This window comes from Hippocampus bargibanti, linkage group LG12, assembly GCF_051943395.1.
Source record: "Hippocampus bargibanti isolate YZ-2025 linkage group LG12, ASM5194339v1, whole genome shotgun sequence".
NCBI lineage: Eukaryota > Metazoa > Chordata > Actinopteri > Syngnathiformes > Syngnathidae > Hippocampus > Hippocampus bargibanti.
The window spans coordinates 6,772,156-6,795,243 of record NC_142745.1 but is presented as its reverse complement, the minus strand read 5'-3'; the positions used below and the strand labels follow the sequence as shown (position 1 = coordinate 6,795,243).

At 39.8% G+C, this 23,088-nt stretch overlaps 1 protein-coding gene across 1 annotated transcript; it reads left to right on the top strand.

Annotated features, from left to right (window-relative positions):
- The first annotated feature begins 5,508 nt into the window (after positions 1-5,508).
- Positions 5,509-22,999, top strand: prkcda (protein kinase C, delta a). Its single transcript, XM_089009386.1, has 18 exons — positions 5,509-5,667; positions 10,817-10,947; positions 11,052-11,251; positions 11,327-11,393; positions 13,106-13,262; positions 13,490-13,521; positions 14,041-14,126; positions 14,261-14,390; positions 14,472-14,572; positions 15,457-15,556; positions 15,954-16,084; positions 16,189-16,362; positions 16,436-16,527; positions 19,740-19,802; positions 20,820-20,958; positions 21,382-21,570; positions 21,946-22,074; positions 22,177-22,999. Exons 2-18 carry the CDS (start codon positions 10,839-10,841, stop codon positions 22,333-22,335), a joined length of 2,058 nt encoding a protein of 685 aa, XP_088865512.1. The 5' UTR covers positions 5,509-5,667; positions 10,817-10,838; the 3' UTR covers positions 22,336-22,999.
- The last annotated feature ends 89 nt before the right edge of the window (positions 23,000-23,088 follow it).

Here is a 23,088-nt window from a genome sequence, read left to right as displayed (position 1 = left end):
TGTCTGTTATGCTTCTCCGCATCCCCCACTCCCCCCTCTTGAGGCTCACTGACCCAGAATATTGTAGCGGGTGGCTTTCTTTCCATGGCTGCTGAGAATTTGCGGACAGGCTCGTCCTAAATAGAGGACATATAATTTATCACAACACTCACCATTTCGAGCCCCCATTCTGGTTGACTGTGCTTGTTGCTGCTGTCATCTCTCGTCGCACTTGGTCACTGCATTCATGGGACACAAAGCAGCGACACAAACCGGATTGGTAATCATTAGAAGACTCCCTTGTCATTATAAAGACAATATTTGGTGTATTTAGGTGTTAGTGTGGTGTTCCATGAGATAACCAAAGCATTCGAAACAACTTTCAAGATAATGTAATGCAATTTACATTATCGACCTTCCACCTTTTAGGCTTGTTAGGTGAGAAATTGACTTTGTTTTGTTGACATTAAAACATGATTTAGGGTGTCAAGATGTATAAAACCTAGTGTGGCGGCAGCCTGTGCGATCATTCCAGCCCACTTTCACGTTGCCGCGGGCAGAAGCAAAGCAGAGAGGAACAAATAATCAATTCCCCTCACACACACACACACACACACACACACACACACACACACACACACACACACACACACACACACATTGTCTACTCAATAACATTGAACACATTCCTCTGTGATGTGCTCAGCTTTGAAATCATTGACTGACACAACTACAAAAAAAAGATGAGCTCTTGTGGTTATTTCTGTGAGTTTTGGGCAGTGGATGTCTCGTGTCACGTATGCTGATAATACTGAGTACTTAAAGGACAACCGACGTCCCCGGACAAGTTGTGTCCATAATTTGTAAAATGGCTTCAAATGACTTCAACTGAGCGTATTTTAATAAGATTCCACGGCATATAGCTATATTCTACGTTTTAAGACTCGCTCTGAATATTCAGGAAGTCTTGTTTTTGAGTTGGTGACGAGTCCGTATGTGACGTCACGAAAGGACCGCCCCCTGACCGAAAAAAGACACATTGTAGCAGTCCTTCCATCACGTCAATGTATTTTGCTGTACATGTTTGGTCTGAGAACCGTGTTGCACCCAAAAGCCGCCAGAAAAGGGCATCCAAGCTCCATATAAGGAATTTATCAGCCTGTGGAAGCGTAGGTGGCCACTGGAGGTCGCCATTTTGTGCCTCTTTTTTTGGGGTGAGAGATTTTCCCCCAATTTTGCCGCAAAATGGCACATATAATTCTTTAATCGATTGCAAACATGTATGTTTTCCTCTTCAGAACTATTTGAATCATATTCATAACTGGATGTGTAACAAGAAAGCATATTCTCCGAAGTTTCAGCAAAGCTACTATGTAGCTTTGCTGAAACTATGACAGAATTTCCACCTCGAGGAAAAAAAAATGTCCATCCCTCTTTTACCCCAAAATGTTTATAAAAACTAACAAACAGAAGCCGAGCGGAGGGAACTCACGCAGCTGAGTGAATTCTGAAGTGACAAAATGAACAACATGTCTACAGGTAAGTTGATTAATGCATTCACTGCCATTCGCTAAGATAATCAGGAATTGAAAATATGACAGAGCGCCATTCCCGAAATTATTCGTTTTTTTTTTTTTTCTTTCATGCTTGGTTGCCGATAAAGCGCTGACCATGGCCTCTGGCAATGTTTTACTTCCCCTTCCACGAGTGGGAAGCATTTCCCTTTTTCCTGTGTTAGCGATTTGTTCCAGCTTCAGCTGTTGTTAAAGCACTATATAAACCAATATGTATGTATTGCATTGAATTTTGGACAGTCACCCTCTTTTCAAACTCAGATAACTCCAGACTCGTATAACTTAGAAATTAACTTTTTTTTCTGATGAAAGAAGAGAGTCTAAGGTTTCTAATGCAGTTGTGAATGTTTATTTAGTCCAAAAATTCAAGTAACAATGACAAAAACCCTGGCACTGGACTAGACACATTTTTGCACGTCTGGCAGTTAATGAGTTAACTTTTTTGGATTTTGAAGTAATTGGAAAAAAAGATTTTGTAACATTGTGAATGACTGAAATAAAATAAATACACACAAATGTTTGTTTATTTAATTATTTTTTGAGCATGCTAAAGGCCGCAATCATTCATATTTTGCAGAACCAGTGCTGTTAACTTTTTTTTATAAAGATTGGGATGATTGCATTTTTTTTTCTCCAAAAATTGAATATTTTTTTTTTTGAGTACCGGATATGGGCCCGACATAAGTTACGTTTGATACCCCTGGTCCTGACTTTTTTCTGTTCCTGCCTGACATGAAACCACATTTCTTTTGATCTTTAATTTTAGTACGTGGGAAGCACAGCCTCGGGGCAGAATCAGCAAGATTATGTAACGTAATGGCGGCGGGGATTTATAGAAACAACTGTGTCCACTTGATGTTTTTTTTTATATATTTCTGTTCTTGTTTTCTTCAGCACGTCACCTACAAAACGGCCAAGACGAGACGCAGTGGCGCTCCCAGCTCATGTTCCACACTTGCAAAGGTGATGTTAGACCTTTTCCATTTCCCTGAAATTTTCAAATATAGCTCTCGGTCCTTCCAACCACAGAACACAGAGTGGAAAACTCACATAGACTTCTGCTCATTCTGTGGCAATCTGTTCTGTCATCTGCCGCTAACTGGGCAATGCTAGCAAACAGGAAGTTAAGATCAAATCAACATATTTTAAGAAATGGCTCATTTTAGCGGAATTGAAAGGGTGCTTGATGAATCTACTAGCAGCAGTATATGTGGCAACACTATACAGTACATAAAAAAATGTAAACACCGCCAAGGATGTTTTGACAACTTGAATTGGTGTTTTTCATAACTTGAATCAGTTAGATAAAAATGAATATCTGCATTTATTCTGTCACATTTACTTAAGTGACTCTCTGGATTAATTGCCCGGGTAGTTTATAAGCAATATTTTTATTTGCTTTAAATGAAGAATTTTGATCAAGAAGCGGTACTTCTTTAATTTTTATGTGCAGTGATCCCCTGCTACTTCACATCTTCTCAGCCCCCACCCGCCAGCAACCCCTCTGTCTAATCACGTGGGTTAATGATAGAGATTAGACCGAATAAGAAGTTATCATATTTAAAGGTTTCATGCTGTTATATGCTTAGTCAACATGTGTGACTCGAATACACAATTGAAGCACAGACAACTTGGGGTCAATCTGAGGTCAACAGTCACAGCAAGTTAAACTGTCATCTTCAGCTAGGAGATCTGGCCTTGGACCGAATTTATGATTTAGGAAACTCCTTCATCACCGAAGCAATTTCCGACTTGAAACTCCTTCACGGGAAGAGCTCATTAGCCAGTTTACAAATTTATCAGTTCATGGAAGAGACAATGTTTTATTGCTTGCAGCTGTTCGCGCTTAGAACGCCCAGGGGCGTGGTATTCTAATCAAGAAAACTGTTTTACTATTGTATCACTTAAATTTGCATATACGCTCAATAAATGTATTGGCAGAGGGCTACAGAATTCAGGCGCCTGTCATGAATGGCTGCGTCTCCTGCCGGCAGTAAAGACAATCTTTCTGGGTTCTTGTTTTTGTCCACAGTGTCCAATCGAACATCTCTGACAGTTATTGTTTGTTCAGTTTAATGTGAGAGAGAAAGAGAGATAATTTCACATATTGCTGGGGTTCTGGCCCCCATTAACGTAATAAACGAGGATCACTGTACATACGTATATTTCTTCTATTTTACTTTTACTTCATGCTTTATTATGAACATACACACAGTTGTTTCAATTGTCCATCTGTTTTTGTTTTTAAATCATTTACTAAATAGTATTAAAAGCAAATATTTGTGGTCTGCAGGAAAAACACGTTTGCCGATCTGAATACCAGATTTGATATGTTTGGTTCGACGTGCACTCCACCATTTCAAAACCATGCAGCAATGCCTTCACCGTGCTTTTGTGGGAAAAAAAGCCAAAAGGTAGGCTCATTGGTCTTCCAACATATTCAGATCACAGAAAATGTTTGCTGCTTGAGAAATGATAAGGAATTAGGTCCTAATTGTTGGGGTTTTCATTTACACTGATTCGTGTGTTGCAGCTGGCTATGATGTCTTGGCAAGAAATAGATGCTAGTGGGAGAGTGTTTTATTTATGGACAAGAAAAGATCTTCTCACGACTGAGCCAATTCTACCTCCTCCTCGTTAGGTTGAAGAAACTGTGTGATGTGTTATGAGCATTTGTGTGTATACACACACGCTCATCACACCGCCCCCGTAGGCATGATATGTATTCCTTCAACAGTATGCACTTGCTTGCTGAAGCATGTAGTGAGGAATCGTACAAATTCAAATAAGTTCCAATGCAAAGCTTTGAGCAATATTCTGAGACATTTACGAATTTATTCATTTTAATTTTAATTCCAATACCACCGCCACTACTACTACTCATGACTATAACCTATTGTAATTGTAAAACTTACACTAATATTGACTCCAATACTGATTCAAATTCTAATACTAACATGAATATTAATGTTGTATCAATGATTACGGTAGCCCGGTAGTCGAGTGGTTAGCACGTTGGCTTCACAGTGCAAAGGTCATGAGTTCACGAACCTGTGTGGAGTTTGCATGTTTTCCCCAGACCCGCGTGGGTTTTCTCCAGGTCCTCCGGTTTCCTCCCACATTCCAAAAACATGCATGGCAGGCAGATTGAACACTCTAAAATTGTCCTTAGGTGTGAGTGTGACAGTGACTCGTTGTTTGTCTCTGTGTGCCCTGCGATTGGCTGGCAACCATTTCAGGGTGTCCCCCGCCAAGTGCACGAAGACGGCTGGGATATGCTCCAGCACCCCCTGCTAGTCCAGTGAGGCGAAAGCGGTCTGGAAAATGGATGGATGAATATTTATGATTATGCTAATGCTAAAGCTAAAGAGAGGCCATAGTTTATGGGAATAATAACACTGATTCCCCTACATATTTTAATGCTAGTACTGATTCTAAAACGAATACCAAGACCAATTCTAATGCTAATAATGTTATCTGTAATACTATTTCAAATATTAGAATTAAAAATCATTTAAATTCGACTGTCAGGAATAAAACTTCTACGACAAGTACTAACATAAAAAGCATAAAGTATGAAGGCCACTACTATAGTACTGTTCCTACAACAACTACTACTTTTAATAAACCTTATCGAGTACTAATACAAATTGACTTATCAATACTTTACTGATTAAAAACAATGCAATACATACACAATACAAATTAAACGACGAAAAAGATTAACCACAGATTACATACAGTGTATGTTGTTTATGTCTGTGTAAGCTCTCAGTCGTTGTATGTTATATTTATTCGTTCATAAATTATTCACTTATTTTCTACATCATTGAGTTTTTTTCATTGTTAAGTCCAATGGAATACATTTCTTATTAAAAAAAAAGTCAATCATTCAAGCACCGACTCGTTGGAGCGCGCCCCCGTGCTCACGTGCGTGTGTCAGGTGGACGTCACTCTCGTTCGGGGAGGGCGTCGGGAGCGCGTTCGCGTCGCGCCACACTTCCTTAATCGAGTGTATCACCGAGTGGAAAGAAAAAAGGCGACTCGAAAGAAAAGAGAGAACAACTTTGCTCCGTGAGTCGGTGAAGGTACAACGGAAAGTTTACTGGACGAGGTATGCCAGTCTTGACTATATTTTGTTTGTCTCCTTTGTTTTTTTTTTTTTTGCTGACTTCGGGCTTGCGTAACGTGTGTGTATGGAAAACGTCCCCCATGGAGACTTTGGTGGCATAGCTTCATTTGTCAGTCATTTAAGATCTGTGAAAATGTTAGCTTAGCTACACACATATACGATGCCTGAGTAGCGACGCCGTTCATCGATGCACGAAAGTTATCGTAGCCCTGTCCTTCGTTTAATTCACTGCCATAGTAAACTCCTTGGATGCAGTGGAATATGTGAGCTGTCGCATCGTCTTTGATTCGACCTGGTCGTGTACGGTACAAAAAAGTTTCCCGAACAAACCGTCCGCCAACTTTTGCCATTTGTCGTCTTAAAACTTAAGCGCGTTCTCTTTAATTATGGTGTACTGTTTTTCTGGACCTGCTTCGTCAGTTGTAATTGAGTTGCTTTGCATTTCGCCCACTCCAGTTTATTTTAAAGTAGTCAATGGAAATGCTTTTGACACCCAATGTTCGGGGTGCGCGGGGGTTTCAACGGAAGTAACAGTCCAGATTAATGCGTTGAAGCATCTTCTTGATGACATGCTTCAAAATTGGACAGTAAAACTCATTTCACGGTGAGACTTTATACCTATGACTTTGAGGGCAGCGGCACCATTCAAAAATGTAAAGTATTCATGTCAATTATATAAAAGTTTTTTTTGTTCAGTCTGTCACTGTCACAGATGATTTTTCACCATTTGCAGGTGTTTTGTTCCACGAGCCCCCATGTTCTGCAAAATAGCATATAGTTTCATTCACATCTCTAATAAGGGATTACCCCCTCCCCTCGATACACAATTTCCACACTTCTAAGGATTTGTTTTGTTGTACTTCATGAATTTAAAACACAAAACCAAGAAAAAAATACCAGTGCAGTAAATACTTGGACTGCTTGCGGAATTTCCTCTTAGTCTTTGATTAAGAAGATGAAGAAGAACAGTAATCCTGGGAACTATATTTTGGTTTCCATGGCAAGGTTTTACTGCGGCTAAAGATGTTTTAACTCACCAGTGTTATATTTTATGTCATTTTGTTCAAGTCAAGCAATTTTAATCTAAAAAAAACTTTCAAGTAGACCTTTTGTCTTCTTTGTATGCTTGAATGCAATACTGTTTTGGGAGGGGGCTCTGCATAATCAAATTGCACATTTGAACGTTTCTGAATGGTTTTATTGACGTCGTGCGCTCAGTGTGTATTTCCGAAACACGGCCATGATGAGTGAACTGAGATTATGGAGGCACACATGAGAATATACCAACCGCACACCTTAAGTGCCCTCACACCACACTAACTAACATGCAGTGGCGCACACGTTGAGCCTAACTGGTATAGTGACTGTCATCTCTGAATCACGCAAATACAAGACGAGCACACTTGCAAGAAACTACTCCAGTTTCGTGATATTACTCATTAGGCCACACCCCTAAAAGACTAATCTAACAAATGAATACAAAGGTCCCTTAGGTGCAAAAACAATGGCTCATTGTAAGAAGAATTGTTTGTAATTCGAGGCAAATTTCAATCTGTCAGTCATTTAAAGGAAATTTAAAATGACTGAAGTGTGATGCACTCCGTTCCCTACTCAACTTTCTGTCCAGTAATAATTTCACTTTACAACAGATATAAATCAACAACATTGTCGATCCCCCTTCCCCCGTCGTTCAATTCAGCAAAGACGTGCTAGTCATTCCTGTAAAACATACAAAGATTTTCTGTGTCAAAAGGGCCTGATCCGGAGAATTGCACTGCAGTGGATTGTTAAATTCTTTTTTTTTTAAGCCTCCGGAGCCCCACACATGAACAATACGACATGCGTGGGATTAGTAAAATGAGGCTTAAAAACTATAAACCCTCCCTTAAAGTCGTGGTTGCCTACTTTTTTCTCACGGAGGAGTTGAGACATTGACATGTTTTTTTGCGGATATTTATGTATATATATATTACTTTGAAGCACACATTCTCCCTCGAAACTTCATTTTTTTTTTTTTTTTTACTTCTGGGACTTTGGATGTGGAGGTGGTATTTCCTGCAGATTTGCTGGCCTCCTTTTGATGAGCTTTCCCTCATCCGCATCCCCAAAATGGGACTGAATATGCTGTTTGAGTGAAACCACCCCGTTTCAAGATCTCCTGTACAATGTTGCATGAATTCTGTTTGACAGCCAATCACTTTCAGAGGATCTATACGCTCGGTTCTGAAAGAATCGGCAGATGTAATCCAGTCGGCTTTGAGACACTGCTGCTCACTTGACTGTACTCAATGTACAGTGAGACCTCAATTTACGAACTTAATTGGTTCCCAGACAGAGTGTGTAAGGCGAAAAGTGTGTATCTCAAAAAAAAAAATCCCATAGGAAACCATTAAAATGGGAATAATCTGTTCCCGAGTTTCCATAAAATATACTTTTCAACTAAATAAGCCTTAAAACTACACACAACATACCTTATCCTATGTATAATAAATATGCTATTGTATTGTAATGAAAGAAATACACTGCATTGTATCATAAAGTCACTTTATTTACATTTGTGATGGTCATTTATGGCTTGATGGAATGGCGTTGGAGGTCAAAGGGAATTGCTGTTTGGAAAGAGAGGCGCATTACATGAGGACTGTAATTAAAGAAATAAACTGTGCTGTAAAATAAAGTTTTATTTACCTTTTTGATGGCCGTTGATGGCTTATGGAAGGAGAGTCACCTTCCATAAGGACTGTTGATAACCTCTGGTGCTGTTCGGTTGTGTGATTCCGCCGAAGATCACTCGGCCAGCCGTGGTGGGTGTGTATTATGAAAATAGTGCTTATTATAAGGTTTAATTTTCATAAATTTCACGTTTGTAAGACGAAAAGTTTGTAAGATAAGGTGTTTGTAAGTTGAGGTCTCACTGTATATGCAAAAAAAGAGTCCAAAGCGCTAATGCACCACAGGTACAGTATGTTCAAAGATGTTCTGCTTACCAGATGTCTTTTTGTTGCTCCTCCATCATCCAATATTGGATTTTGTTCTTCACGCTGACTTATGTTCAAAGGTGGTATACTCACTGAGTTGCCACGGAACATAGCAAATTTTCATTCAAGATTGCAGAAGCCCAACATGTGCAAAATATTTTAATTCATTCACTGCCAGACGATGTGCATAAATGTGTCCACTCCAGTGCCAAGGTTTTTGTCATTTTCACTCAAATTGCAAGCCCCACAGAATATTGAGTTTTAGGACTACATAAACATGCAATGCAGCGTCGGAAACCTTAGACTCTGTTTTTCATCAGAAAAAAATGGTTAATTCCTAAGTTATATGGGTCTGGAGTCATCTGAGCTTGAAATGGGGACAACTGTATAAAAGGCAAATGCTGCCCCCTCGTGGGAGGAAAAACATTGCCAGAGATCTGACCAGCGGTTTATTATCGTCACCGCCCACGCAAGAAAAACCAAAAACCGAACAAACGCCGCGCTCCATGAAAACATTTGCGCTGTTCTTCTACTAGTCAGAGCTGTTGTTACCGTAAAACCTGTTGGCTAAGATTGTCTGTGCAATGATGAAGAAACCGTCCTTGCCAGCAACCACACGTTTGTGTCATTCAGTGAAGACATTATTGGAAGGAGGCGCAGAATGGTGGTAAGCTGATGAGGGCATTTGCTTTCAGAGCAAGGCGCGCACCTTCTAAATTTAAACCAGGGGGGAAAAATCCAAAATGTGCATGCTGGACAAATCAATCTGGACTGCCCTCTGTCACATAGCACAGTGTATGTATCGATTATATATACAAAAAAAAACCTGTTCATGCCACAGTTCATGAGTGACATTCCACTGACCCCCAAACACACACACAAGCCCACACACTTGGCCTTTCTCATTCCTGATTTTCTTCCCGGTGCGCCTTTTCTGCTGCTTTACTCTGCTGGTCCAAGTGTGGGCGGTTACGGGTTGAGGAATTACTGAGCTTCCTGTGGCGCGCCGAATGCTTGTGTTGGAGTCGGGACATGTAGAGGCTCGCTTTGTCGCAGTAGGCATGCCCACCATCTTTGCAGCTCCAACCTTTGACAGAAAACAGGAGTGTGTTTGTGTTTGGGAAGTAGAAGTCAAAAACGATGGCACATTTGACACCATAGTGCACACAAAAGAGGCTTGTGTTGTATTCACGCATATCCGTTCTGAAAAATGCGCATACGTTGACAAAGTGTTTGTTGGCTGACAATTATTTTCATTGCTGGCATTGCTTCCCTTTATACAAAATACATTTGAGTGCCATTCTTTTTTTAAAGGTGTTGATTTTGAATATCAACTATTATAATTGATCAAAACGTCAATGAGCTCCAATATCTAGGAATTGGTTTCCCAACCTTCATTGGGCAAAAGTCACTCATTTCATATTCAAAAAAGCTGACATCTAATCACAAAATGTCACAGAGTGTGAATACTGAAAAAAATTATTTATTCTCAAGTTACCGGTATTCACCCATGGGTAGTACTTATCGTATTTTCCTGTGTATAAGATGCACCGGAGTGTAAGGCGCACCCCTAATGAATGGTGTATTTTGAAACTTTTACCATATATATATATATAATATATATATAAGGCGTACCGGACTATATAGCGCACCTTCAATGAGTGAAAAAAGTTTTCCAAATATAATATATAAATATACAAAAGTTTTATAAATACAGTGATACCTCGGTTTTCGACTATAATCTGTTTCAGTAACCTGTTCGAAAACCGATTTGTTCAAAAACCGAAACGGCACGTTCCATTAAAATCAATGTAAAAAAATCTTAATCCGTTCAAAGTCTAGAAAACAACTTTTTAACTATTTCATCGTATAAACCGGATAAAAACTTAATAATAGAGCAGGTCATGTGTAAAATTCTATAAAAACAAACTTATTTTCTCCAATTTTTAACATCAATATCTGTACATAAAAATCAAATAAGGCATACCACACTATTAGGTGCTACAGTAAAGGCTGGGATACGCAATACTTCTTCTTCAGGGGGAAATGGAGTCGGTAGCTGCTGACAGTAGTTGCGAGACCTTTTGTGTAATAAACATTTAGATATGTCCCTTGGGTAAAGCTCCATTGATCGTCTGTTTTTTTTACCGCAGCTGACTTTGAGGACTTATCACCATGCCTCCTTTCTTGAGGATTGCCTTCAACTCGTTTGACCTGGGTGCCCTGCCCCCTCCACCAGACCCCCCTTTTTGTGCAATCAAAATGAAGGAAGCCCTGACAACCGGTGAGAAAAATCATTCACTTGAAGATGTCAGTGCCTTACACTTTGATGACCGTTTACTCTTACTACAAAAGCTCTATTTTATCACCCTTCCTTTTCTCCCCCAGAACGAGGTAAGACTCTAGTTCAGCGGAAACCCACCATGTATCCAGCGTGGAAGGCCAGTTTTGACGCACACATCTACGAGGGCCGTGTGGTTGAAGTGCTCCTGATGAAGACGGCGGAGGAGCCCCTGGCTGAGGTCACGGTCGGCGTTTCCGTGCTTGCTGAACGCTGCAAGAAAGCTAACGGGCGTGCTGAATTCTGGGTAGAACGCCTTGATTGCTTCCATGTGCTAAACTTCTGCATAGCTTTCTTTTTACATGCGTGTTTATGTGTTCAGGTGGATCTTCAGCCTTCTGGGAAAGTGATGATGGCAGTGCAGTACTTTCTAGAGGGAGTGGAATCTGGTAAAAAAGTGTATATATACACATATATATGACAGTCTTAATATCCATGCATTTAAAAATAAATATATAACAATCACAAGGGTAACAGGTGACCTGCAACCGCTCCTAGTTGAGTTTGGCAGAGAGTCAGGATTCATACACCCTGAACTGCTTGCAAACTAATTACAGTGCACAAACAACCATTGACACTCATTTTCACACCTCAGGGCAATTACATCGCCCAACTACATTTCAGTGTACTGTCATACTTTCATTTCACGGATTTATTTACTAGATTGGTATACACTTACATTGCTTTCAATAATAACATTCAAGTTTTATTTTTCTCCTAATGGAGAAATTCTCAATTTACAGCAGTAAAATTAAAAGCCAAGTACCGTATTTTCGGGTGTATAAGGTGCACCCAAAAGCCTTGATTTTACTTATACGCAGGTGCGCCTTATACATATGTGAAGTCATATTGTGCGATAGTAGGTATCTCAACTACTATCAGCAGCCGCGACTCCATTTCCCCCTATGGAAGAAGTCATGCGTATCCCCAGCCTCGACTGTAGCGCCTTATAATGTGGTGGGCATTATATTTGGATAACTATTATCTATTTAAATATTATTTTTTTTTATTCATTGAAGGTGCACCTTATATATGGAAAATACACCATCCATTTTTACTCCGGTGCACCTTATACTGTATATGGAAAAAGTAGCGCCTTATAATGTGGTGTACCTTATAATTGGGAAACCTTTTTCTACTTATATAGTATATTTGGAAAACTTTTTTCATCTATTTTCCGTGTATATGGTGCACCGGACTATAAGGTGTACCATGAATGAAACAAGTTTTAATATATGCCGGAAAATACGGTAAATATAAGCATCATGAAACAATACTAAAATTTCAGATCCCTTATCGTGTGACTCTCGCGCCGTAAACTCCACCTGAATTTAATGAAAATATCATCCATCCATACCATTTTAATACCGCTAATCCTGTTGCGGGGCCATGGGAAGCTGAAGCCCGGCTGATTTTTGGGAAAAAGGTTACATACAGGAACACCGTGTAACACATATCGAGACAAACAGACAGACGTTGACTCTCACGTTCACATCAACACGGAAAGAGAAGTGAATCCACACTGTTTTCACCGAAGTCAGCTGACTATACCACTACATCACCATTGACCCTGATTTTTGTGTGTCTAGTTTTGTTTAATTTATCTTAAAACTAGAGTTTAATAAAAACATTCCAAAGTGCTGAACTCATGTAAACTCAGCTTTATTGTCAAATATGCTAATATGCATGACATACAGCACAGATAAAATTACTGTCCTCTCGGACCCAGCATGCAAGGCACTTATAATGAATCCAACTTATGAATCCAAATTAATTTTTTGTTCAACACCACATGCATTACTTTGTACAGTTACAACACCAAATAAATGTATGACGGAGTTTTTCAAAAATCAGAAAGCTCTGAAATGATACATTGAGGCTAACATGAGAGACCCCTCTGGACATTACAAGTGGCTGACTGAGGAACTAGGTTTTTAGAGCAACAGAGGAAAGTGGGTGAAGGTTTCTTTTTTATTCACTGCTAACTTGAGCACTATCAAATGAACACTTTTTATCTGTAGTGCTGCTCATAGGAAAATAACAACAAACATGTCAAACGAATTATGAAATGAAAGTTAGAAATGAACTTTGTGCCTGACAGAGAGCAAACAAGCTGCAAAAGAAGAAGAAGCCCCCACCCTCAACCGTCGGCGAGGTGCAATCAAGCAGGCAAAGATCCACTTCATCAAGAATCACGAGTTCATCGCCACCTTCTTCAGGCAGCCCACATTCTGCTCCGTGTGCCGAGATTTTGTCTGGTTAGTTCAGCCTACTTTCTGGTGCTATAAACAAACCTTCAGGGGAATTAAAGGGAAACTTTAAAACCAACTCCATTGCTTTTCAGTCTAATGACACGAGCAAGGCACTAAATTGTTTTGAAACATTTTATTTGGGTCTCTCTCAACAGCAGGTAGAGGCAAAAAGGAAACACATTTACACAAATGCTCAAAAAAACATTACAATTGTCTTTCTTTGCCTCTCACAGGGGACTCAACAAGCAAGGCTACAAATGCAGACGTAAGTCAACAGTCATGTTATAGTTTTTTTAAAGCTTTTTTTTTTTAACGTACCCTCATTTGGTAGAGAAAAAACATTTTCACCCCACAGATGTGATTCTTGTGGAGTTGATAACTGGCTTGTATGTGTAATGTGTATGTATAAGGGCTTATGCGTCTCAAGGAATGCCTTTTGTAAGGGGAAAAAACAGCGAATAATCGTTTACATTCTTGTAATTCCACCACACTCGTCGTGGGGGCGGGGGGCTGTCACACAGTTTAAGAAACAATAATTTAAAAGGTGAACATTACGTTATTCATCAACATGCACTGTGTCAATGTTTTATGACAAATTGACTCGGCATGATTCAGACTTGATCTTAGTTATATTCCCTGGTGCTTTCTACTATCTTTGTGACTGATTTATTTCCTGTATATGATAATTGTCCATGTTAAGCGCTTTGTTACTGCTTCAGCTGTGTTTACAGCGCTATACGAATCAATCTGTATTGTATTGTAAATATGATTCCCTGTTTAACAGAATGCAACGCGGCCATCCACAAGAAATGCATCGACAAAATCATCGGCAGATGCACTGGCACTGCCGCAAACAGTCGGGATACAGTGGTACGTAACGCGTCTTTCTGCTGTAGATAATAAAGCCGAGTCAACATTTTCCCATATCTTTTGGGTACGTATAATATATAAGGGAATGAGCGGCTCACTAATGGTGACAAAAAAAATCCCATTTGTTCCTGCAGTTCCAGAAGGAGCGCTTCAACATCGATATGCCGCATCGCTTCAAGAGCCACAACTACATGAGTCCCACCTTTTGCGACCACTGTGGGAATATGCTGTGGGGTCTTGTCAAACAAGGCCTCAAGTGTGAAGGTAGAGCACAGACACACACACCGCCGTGACATTTTTCTTTCTATTATTTTGTTTTTCTGAGCCACCTTTCTGTGTTTGAAGATTGTTCCATGAACGTTCACCACAAGTGTCAGCATAAAGTGGCCAACCTTTGTGGCATCAACCAGAAACTATTAGCGGAAGCGCTTACACAAGTCAGCCAGGTGAGTTCCTGCAAATCTACGTCTCATGCTTCTCCGGATAAGCATGCAAAGTCTAAATAAGATAGCATGATGCACTGTGATAGCATGCATCATTATTTCAGGACACTCTACATATATAATCATGTACATTACATGTATAGTCGGCTCTCAAAAATCAATAGTACTTGAGACATTAGAGCACACAAACTTGCTTGCAGTCTTTTCAAATCAAACAGACGACTCACTGAAAATTCTGCACAAGCAGTGAAACCTAATATACTGTAATCCCCACAGCTCAAGTCTCACAGCGCTCTAAACATTCCTTTGACGATGCCATAATGTGATATTTTTTTTTTTGAAGAAACCTTATGCTGAATCATTTCATTGGCTCATAAAGAAATCATATCAATCAAGAAATTCAGAAATATATTTTTTACAATATTTATTGATCGTAAATAAAATCTCAGCACGTATTTCTAGTGGTTTTATAGATAAAGCTATAGATGAAGAGTTTATACATCAGAATACAAACACAGGAAACAATTTTTATGGATATTTAGTAACAAACAAATGATATAAAGCCGAGGAAAGCACTTTGCACTTACTTGGACGCCTGGAGTAATTCTGATCTTGTGTTAACAGCCGAAAAATGCCACATGTCGCTAGATATCGGAAGAATGGGGTACGAACTCTTACCGACAGTGAATTTGGGAAGAAACTTACTCTCCTTTATTTTCTAGAGGTAAAAATGTATGGCGGTACTCATTTGTACCGTCAGTCAAAAGGGTTAAACTAAATTGACAGGCCTTATATAATAACATAAGCTATATATGTTTTTTGTGTTTGTTGTAAGTTTGCATTGCAAAATGTCTCATTTTATTGTCTTTCTTCTTTTTGCCAATCAGAAATCCTTCACTCGCCGCTCTGATCCGAACCTTGATCAAAACCTATCTGATATTGGAATCTACGATGAAGTTAATAAACTGTCCGAACTGGATATCAATGGTCAGTGAGCCTTTGCGTGTCCTAAAATCAGTGACGTGCAGTCAGTGGAGGCAGGTGAGGCAGTGCCTCACCTGTCATCATGGAAAGCTGTCATGGAAATATCAAATGAAAAAATAAATTAAACAGTTAGATGTATTTAGTGATTTGTACTTTAAAGTTCTTGTCCATTTAACTTCACCGTTTTAGGATTTTTTTCAAAATCGCTGAATTTACCCTTCAAATACTAAGTAGAGACGAGCGGTGACGTCATTGATGACGTCAGTGCCTCACCAGCCATGAACCTCACCGCACGTCACTGCCTAAAATGTCACTACGACTTGCTATCCTATATTCTATTTTGAGTTATAAATACACTGTGGTGTCTTTGTGCGTGGATGCTGTTTTTTTCCTTTCCCAGATTCATCCCATTCTAGCAGAATATGGGATGGCTCGAGACCGCGGCCTCAGACTCGTCTGACACACCTCACTCGCATTAACGTGGACGACTTTGTCTTCCACAAGGTGCTGGGGAAAGGCAGCTTTGGCAAGGTAAACAAGTTACACAAAACACCATGCAGACTGGAGACCTCATATAATTTTGACGGTGGATTGTAACTTGTAAAATTGGACATGAAGTATTGCCTCTGTGTCAGGTTCTCTTGGCAGAACTGAAAGGTCGGGAGGAGTACTTTGCTGTGAAAGCCCTGAAGAAAGACGTGGTGCTGATGGATGACGACGTGGAGTGCACGATGGTGGAGAAGAGAGTCTTAGCTTTAGCCTGGGATAACCCTTTCCTCACACACCTTTATTCCACCTTCCAAACGAAGGTAAGCTTTCCTACACTCGAACCATGTCATCATTACTGAGCGATGAATACTAAAATATACATTTTGACGACAGGAGCATCTGTTCTTTGTGATGGAATATTTGAATGGAGGGGACCTCATGTTTCACATTCAGGAAAAAGGACGATTTGATCTTGGCAGAGCCACGTAAGAAAAAGAAACCAAACTCCTTTTTCATTAGTCAGCACACGTGCGCGCACACACACAAAATGAAAGGCGGAATGGAAAGCAGACACTAGTCAAATAGAGCTGTGTTTATTCTGTATGTACACCTACCTTTGTCTTCCATGCTTTATGGGACTTTTTTTGTCCCCTTTCATTTCAAACTTTGACTTGACTATATCCTGACGGACTGAGGCTTGGCTGGCGTCCTTCGGTTGGTGCTGACGAGCACAATGACCTTGTAAGGGCTGCGCTCGCCTCACTGCCTGTATACTATTTGTCTGAGCTATCTATTACCACCGCCCACCTATCTCCTCACCGCTGTGGCATTCTTTTCAGCAAAGTTATGACCCCGGCACAATGGTGACAAAGTGGGGGGAAAAAAGTCTGAAACTGAACCAGCCAATTGACCTTTTTAAAATTCACATTGACAAAGACAGAACTTAAAGCGAAGTAGATCTTTAACACACACAACGGTGGCACACAAAGTGATACCCCGTCTCCACTAACTGCACAACGTAGGATTAAAAAAAAAAAACAAAGGCATCTATCTATTTTGGCAGAGCAGGTTTGCCCAGGTTTTGCGAGGATAAGCACAAAAGAAAACTATAAAAATATCTACGACAAACAGCAGATCATAGAATTACAATGCCGGCCATATTTTGCAAACAGGAGATGGAATGCAGTCTTTGTGTTCTGACTTAGCTGAGTCCTCCAAAATGTAACACTCCTGTCATGTCGGAAAATACCGTATTTTTCGGTGTATAAGGCACCCCCCAAATGAATGGTGTATTTTCAAACTTTTTCCATATACAGTATAAGGCACACCGGAGTATAAGGCACACCCCAAATGAATGGTGTATTTTCAAACTGTTTCCATATACTGTATAAGGCACACCGTAATACAAGGTGCACCCCCAATGAATGGTGTATTTTCAAACATTTTCCATGTATAAGGTGAACCTTCAATGAATGAAAAAATATAGGTATATAAATAAATAGATACATGTTTTCCAAATATAAGGCACACCACATTATAAAGCGCTACAGTAGAGGCAGGTGTTACGCACGACATCTTCTACGACAGGAAATGGATTCGGTGGTTGCTGACAGTCGTTGCGAGCCCTTTCGCGGCTCAATATTACTTCACATATAAGGCATAACTGTGTTTAAAGCGCAGGGTCATCTTTTGAAGAAAAACAAGGCTTTTGGGTGCGCCGTATACACCGGAAAATGCGTTAATGTAAAGTGAATTTATTTGTGTTGGACCCGCAACTATTGCTGTCATAAAACGTGAATGAACAGTAGCGGTTGTTTTTATCAGCATTTTTTGCCAATTCAAATTGTCATGCAAGTATGGTATCAACAAAAGTTAAACAGATTAAAATTTAGCTATCATATCAATGGAGGCATCATTAAAAAAATGAGGTTAAAAAAAGGAAAAACTCCAAGCAACAAATGGAAAAAGTTATATGAAAAGCAAGGATGATGCCTGCATACGTTTGTCTGCTTTCCATGAAATCATATGCACTCAAAATAGGTAAATAATCATCAGACTGTGTGTGCTTAAACTGTCACAGCAAAGTGGAACACATCGTCTCCATTCGCTGATGCAATATTTTTCCTTGGGCCGCGACTCGACTGCTCGCTGCGTTTCAAGTGGCCTCTCACTCTGCACAAGGCGCCATTCAAACCAAAGGACCCAGTTAGCGTCGAGGACAAGCAACCTCATGCAGCGCAAATGAAAGTGATTTACCGTCGCTTCACATACACACTTGTTAGACTTGACTTCAAGGCGGTTGTAAAACAAGTGGACATGAATTTGAAGTTCAACAACTTGATTTAGTCGATAGGGTAAAGTCAAAGGATCTAATTTATGATTTTGTTGTGCTGCTCGTGTTGTCCTGAGCGGCCAAATTCTTCCACTTCTGTGGTTAGCATACAGCATTTCCTTTTTGTTGTCATGAGTCGTCTTTTGTGGTAGCATCGCCATAAACTCAAACCTTAATACTTTCAACTTTTGTTCATATGTCAAGATCCCTGAAGCATATTTTTTTGTACGCCAAATTTGGTTGAAGTAGTGTAAAAACATGTTTTGGGAGATGAAGGAACCGTTAACTCATTCACTGCCATTCTCAAATTTATTTGGGAATTGAAAAGCATGACGTAGAGTGCCATTCCCTAATTTATTCGGGTGTTATTTTTTTCATGCTTGGGTGCTGATAAAGCGCTGGCCTTAGCCACTGACAATGTTTTTTCTTTTCCACAAGTGGGCAGCATTTCCCTTTTTTTCCATGTTAGCGCTTTGTTCCAGCTTCAGCTGTTATTAAAGCGCTATCTAAACCAATATCTATGTATTGCATTGTATTTTGGACAGCCGCCCTCATTTCAAGCTCAAAAATTGACACATTTTTTCACATCGTCTGGCAGTGAATGAGTTAATTATGAAAAAGAGTCTATTGATCTACTTCCATTAGTTTTGAGGAACTTTTTAAACTGAGTTGCAACTTTTTCTCCGAAACAATTGGAGTGTGAACAAGTCTTACTGAAACAACAATGCAAAACAAAGCTTTATACATTCAGCTTTTTGAGTATCATGAAATAATATGTAAATACAGTAAAGTCTCGTTATATCGATATTCAAGGGAGTCCGAAAAAATAGCGATATAACCGGGACTATCGATATATCCGACCCTGTTTGCATGTAATTTTCTCCGTGCGTGCATAGAAATAGTATCGATATAACCGGGACTATCGATATAACGAGACTTTACTGTATATGAACTGCACTTCTGAAGCACGGAGCTTATCTTTCCAGACATTATAGAAATAAAATAACAGTTAAAGCCCACCAACAGACCTAAATTAAGAAAAAAAATTCTAGGTTGAGATATTGTTTGAATTAATTGTTAAGCCCGACTGTGTGGCCTTTGTATATTTTTCCCCTTCTCTGCACAGTCACTTATCAAGCCTGACACAGATGACAAACCAAGCAGATCGCTCGAGACACACGACTCTTTTCGGCTCAGTGCCCCGCCATGCTTTCACGTGAAGCTGCATTATTTGATCGTCGACTACTCCGTACAAATTCCCTCCTCAATAATTCACGCCCACGCTGAAAGGAGCCCTCGCCACCGTAGACGCCCGCGTTTGGCACATTGCTGACATGTCTGTCCCCTCCGTCTTTTCCATTACAGGTTTTACTCTTCTGAGATCATTTGCGGCCTACAGTTCTTGCATTCCAAAGGGATCATTTACAGGTCAGCAAGCTAACCAAAGTGTGGCATTTTTAAGTACATTGCATCATTTTCCAACAAGAAACAAGTTGCAAAGTGCAACTTCACACGTGGTCATAAACCATCAATGCTTCACTGGCATGTTCACTATCATTAAAGGACAACCGACGTCTCCCGACAGGTTGTGTCCATAATTTGTAAAATGGCTTCAAATGACTTCTACTGAGCGGATTTTAAGAAGATTCCACCGCATATAGCTATATTTTATGTTTTAAGAGTCGCTCTGAATATTCAGGAAGTCTTGTTTTTGAGTTGGTGACAAGTCCGTACGTGACGTCACGAAAGGACCGCCCCCTGACCGAAAAAAGACACATTGTAGCGGTCCTTCCATCACGTCAATGTATTTTGCTGTATTTGTTTGGTCTGAGGACCTCGTGTTGCACCCAAAAGCCGCCAGAAGAGGGCTTCCAAGCTCCCTATAAGGAATTTATCAGCCTGTGGAAGCGGAGGTGGCCACTGGAGGTTGCCATTTTGTGCCTCTTTTTTTGGGGTGAGAGATTTTCCCCCAATGTTGCCTAAAAATGGCACATATAATTCTTTAATCGATTGCAAACATGTATGCTTTCCTCTTCAGAACTATTTGAATCATATTCATAACTGGATGTGTAACAAGAAAGCATATTCTCCGAATCTGAAGCCATTGTTTTGATTCACAAGCAATGCAAGACGTCTTGGTGTGACGTCACGAACTGTGGGCGGGACTTTCTGAAAATGCCCAATTCGCAGCTCATTTTTTTTGCAGATTTTGGACACTTTAAGTCATTTTTATTGGTCTTTTGCATTTGAATAAAAATATCAGCCTGCGTGTTTTGGGTATTTTAGATGCTATAAAACGTTTTTCTGATGTCAGTTAAAAAACAAAAAAGTGACGTCGGTTGTCCTTTAAGAGCTACCAAGCATGTTCCAGGGTCATGTTAGAAGAATCTGCTTACATGTTAAAAAAATGCTCATTTGTTTATTGTTTTTTTTTTTTCTTTGCAGAGATCTAAAGCTAGACAACGTGATGCTGACTCATGAAGGACACATCAAAATTGCAGACTTTGGAATGTGCAAGGAAAACGTTTTTGGAGAGAACAGGGCCACGACTTTCTGCGGTACACCTGACTACATAGCTCCCGAGGTACTTTGCGCTCGATGCTGTCCTGTGAATTCAGCTCAAACTGCAGCATATCTAACTGGTGTGTGTAGTTGAAGTTTTACTGCTGTACAAATTGGGCAAGGAAGGAAGCCAGATACAGGAACTGCATAGATGTAGATAATTTCCTTTGTGACTTCAAAACGTATATAACATCACTGCAAAAGGATCTCTGTGTGGGGCAAATGCGGATAGCATGACTTGGCTTTTACATACTTGTTATTATGTCCCGCAGCGATATCGATATCATGTCTACCAAATGCATTGGTGGTAGAATTGTCACTTGAGAATTTCATTTCTAGCAATGGGTATTATATTTTAATAAAAAAAATACATAGTTGCTATGTCTGAAACTTCAAACTATATTTTCCACGTGAGGTGGCATAAGCATGTTTTGGTTATTCGTAGATCTTGCTGGGCCAGAAATATTCTTTCTCGGTGGACTGGTGGTCATTCGGCGTGTTGCTGTATGAAATGCTCGTGGGACAATCGCCGTTCCACGGAGATGATGAGGATGAGCTGTTTGAGTCCATCCGCATGGACACCCCTCACTATCCCCGGTGGATCAACAAGGAGGCCAAGGAGCTGCTGGAGAAGGTCTGTACTCTCATTTAACATCAATAGTTCCAATTGAAAGATTTTTTTTGTCGATTTTTATTTAATTCACCATATTCAGCAGCAACCGATTCCATTTCCCCCTGCAGAAGAAGTAGCGCGTAACCCCAGCCTCTACTGTAGCACCTTATAATGGGGGTGTGCCTTATATTTGGAAACTTTGATATATTTGTTATTTGGAAAACATTTTTCATTCATTGAAGGTGCGCCTTATAGTCAGGTGTGCCTTATATATGTAAAAAGTTTGAAAATACACAATTCCTAGGGGTGTGCCTTATACACCGGAAAGTATGGTATGTATGTTATTGAAATGTATTTTTTTAATCATTGGCATGTTCTCATTTTATTTCCCTCCAGTTATTTGAAAGAGATCCCACACGCAGGCTTACACTTCTGGGTAATATCCGTTTACACTCATTCTTCAAGACCATTGACTGGCAAGCCTTGGAGAACAGGGAAGCGGAACCACCCTTTAAACCCAAAGTGGTAAGGCACACAGACACATGTACACAATTTAAGAAACCCTCTTGACAGCAGCAGGTTTTTTAATATTGTCTATTCGTCCCAAATATTTGATGCTGATTCCAGAAAGCACCAAATGACTGCAGCAACTTTGATCGAGAGTTCCTGAGCGAGAAGCCTCGTCTGTCTCACAGTGACAAGAACCTCATTGATTCCATGGACCAGTCGGCATTTGCTGGTTTTTCTTTCATGAACCCCAAGATGGAGCTCCTCTTGGAGAAGTAAATCCTGAATGAACAGCGCGACTGGGTTTACGCACGTAATTAGATGCAGTTCACTTTTTGAGTCACATGGTTAAACCTGCCAAATAGCTGTTCCACCACCAGAATTTGCGGCACCTAATTTTAAGCACAAATTATTCCCCTTTGGTACCAGTAGATCTTTTTGTTTGTGTGCATGCGTCTAGTTACTGTGTAGCCTGAAATAAATAATACAGTAAAGCCTGTAACAAATAATACCGGTGGCAGGTTGAAAACTCAACATTCCATTTTGTGTCACTACTGCCACCTTATGTCAGCAATTCTTGTTTTAATGTACAGTACATAAATCTCAAATCGATCTTTTGGCTTGTGCATCATAATACAGAACATTTGATCTGGTCTGAAAAACCATTCTCTAAATATAAATAAATCAAACCACCAACGATGTGTTTTAAAAAAAATACTTGATCATCAACGTTACTAATAAAAAATAATAAACATGTATTTAATCTTACCTGGTACTTCCAATTGACGTGAGCATAAAGTAAATGAATGTAGCTCACCTTCCAACATCAGTTGAAGGAAGTAGCTGATATTGTGTATATTAGTGTAGCGTGTATATTGGTACTGTATGTATGTATTTTTTTACTGTCTCCATCTTTTACATCTAATTAAAAAACATCAAACCCTTCAAACCACGTCTCAGTTTCTGTGTCTTTAGAATTTATCAGAATTCGTTTCTGAAAAGTTACAATTTACAAATACTGCGTTCTCTCTA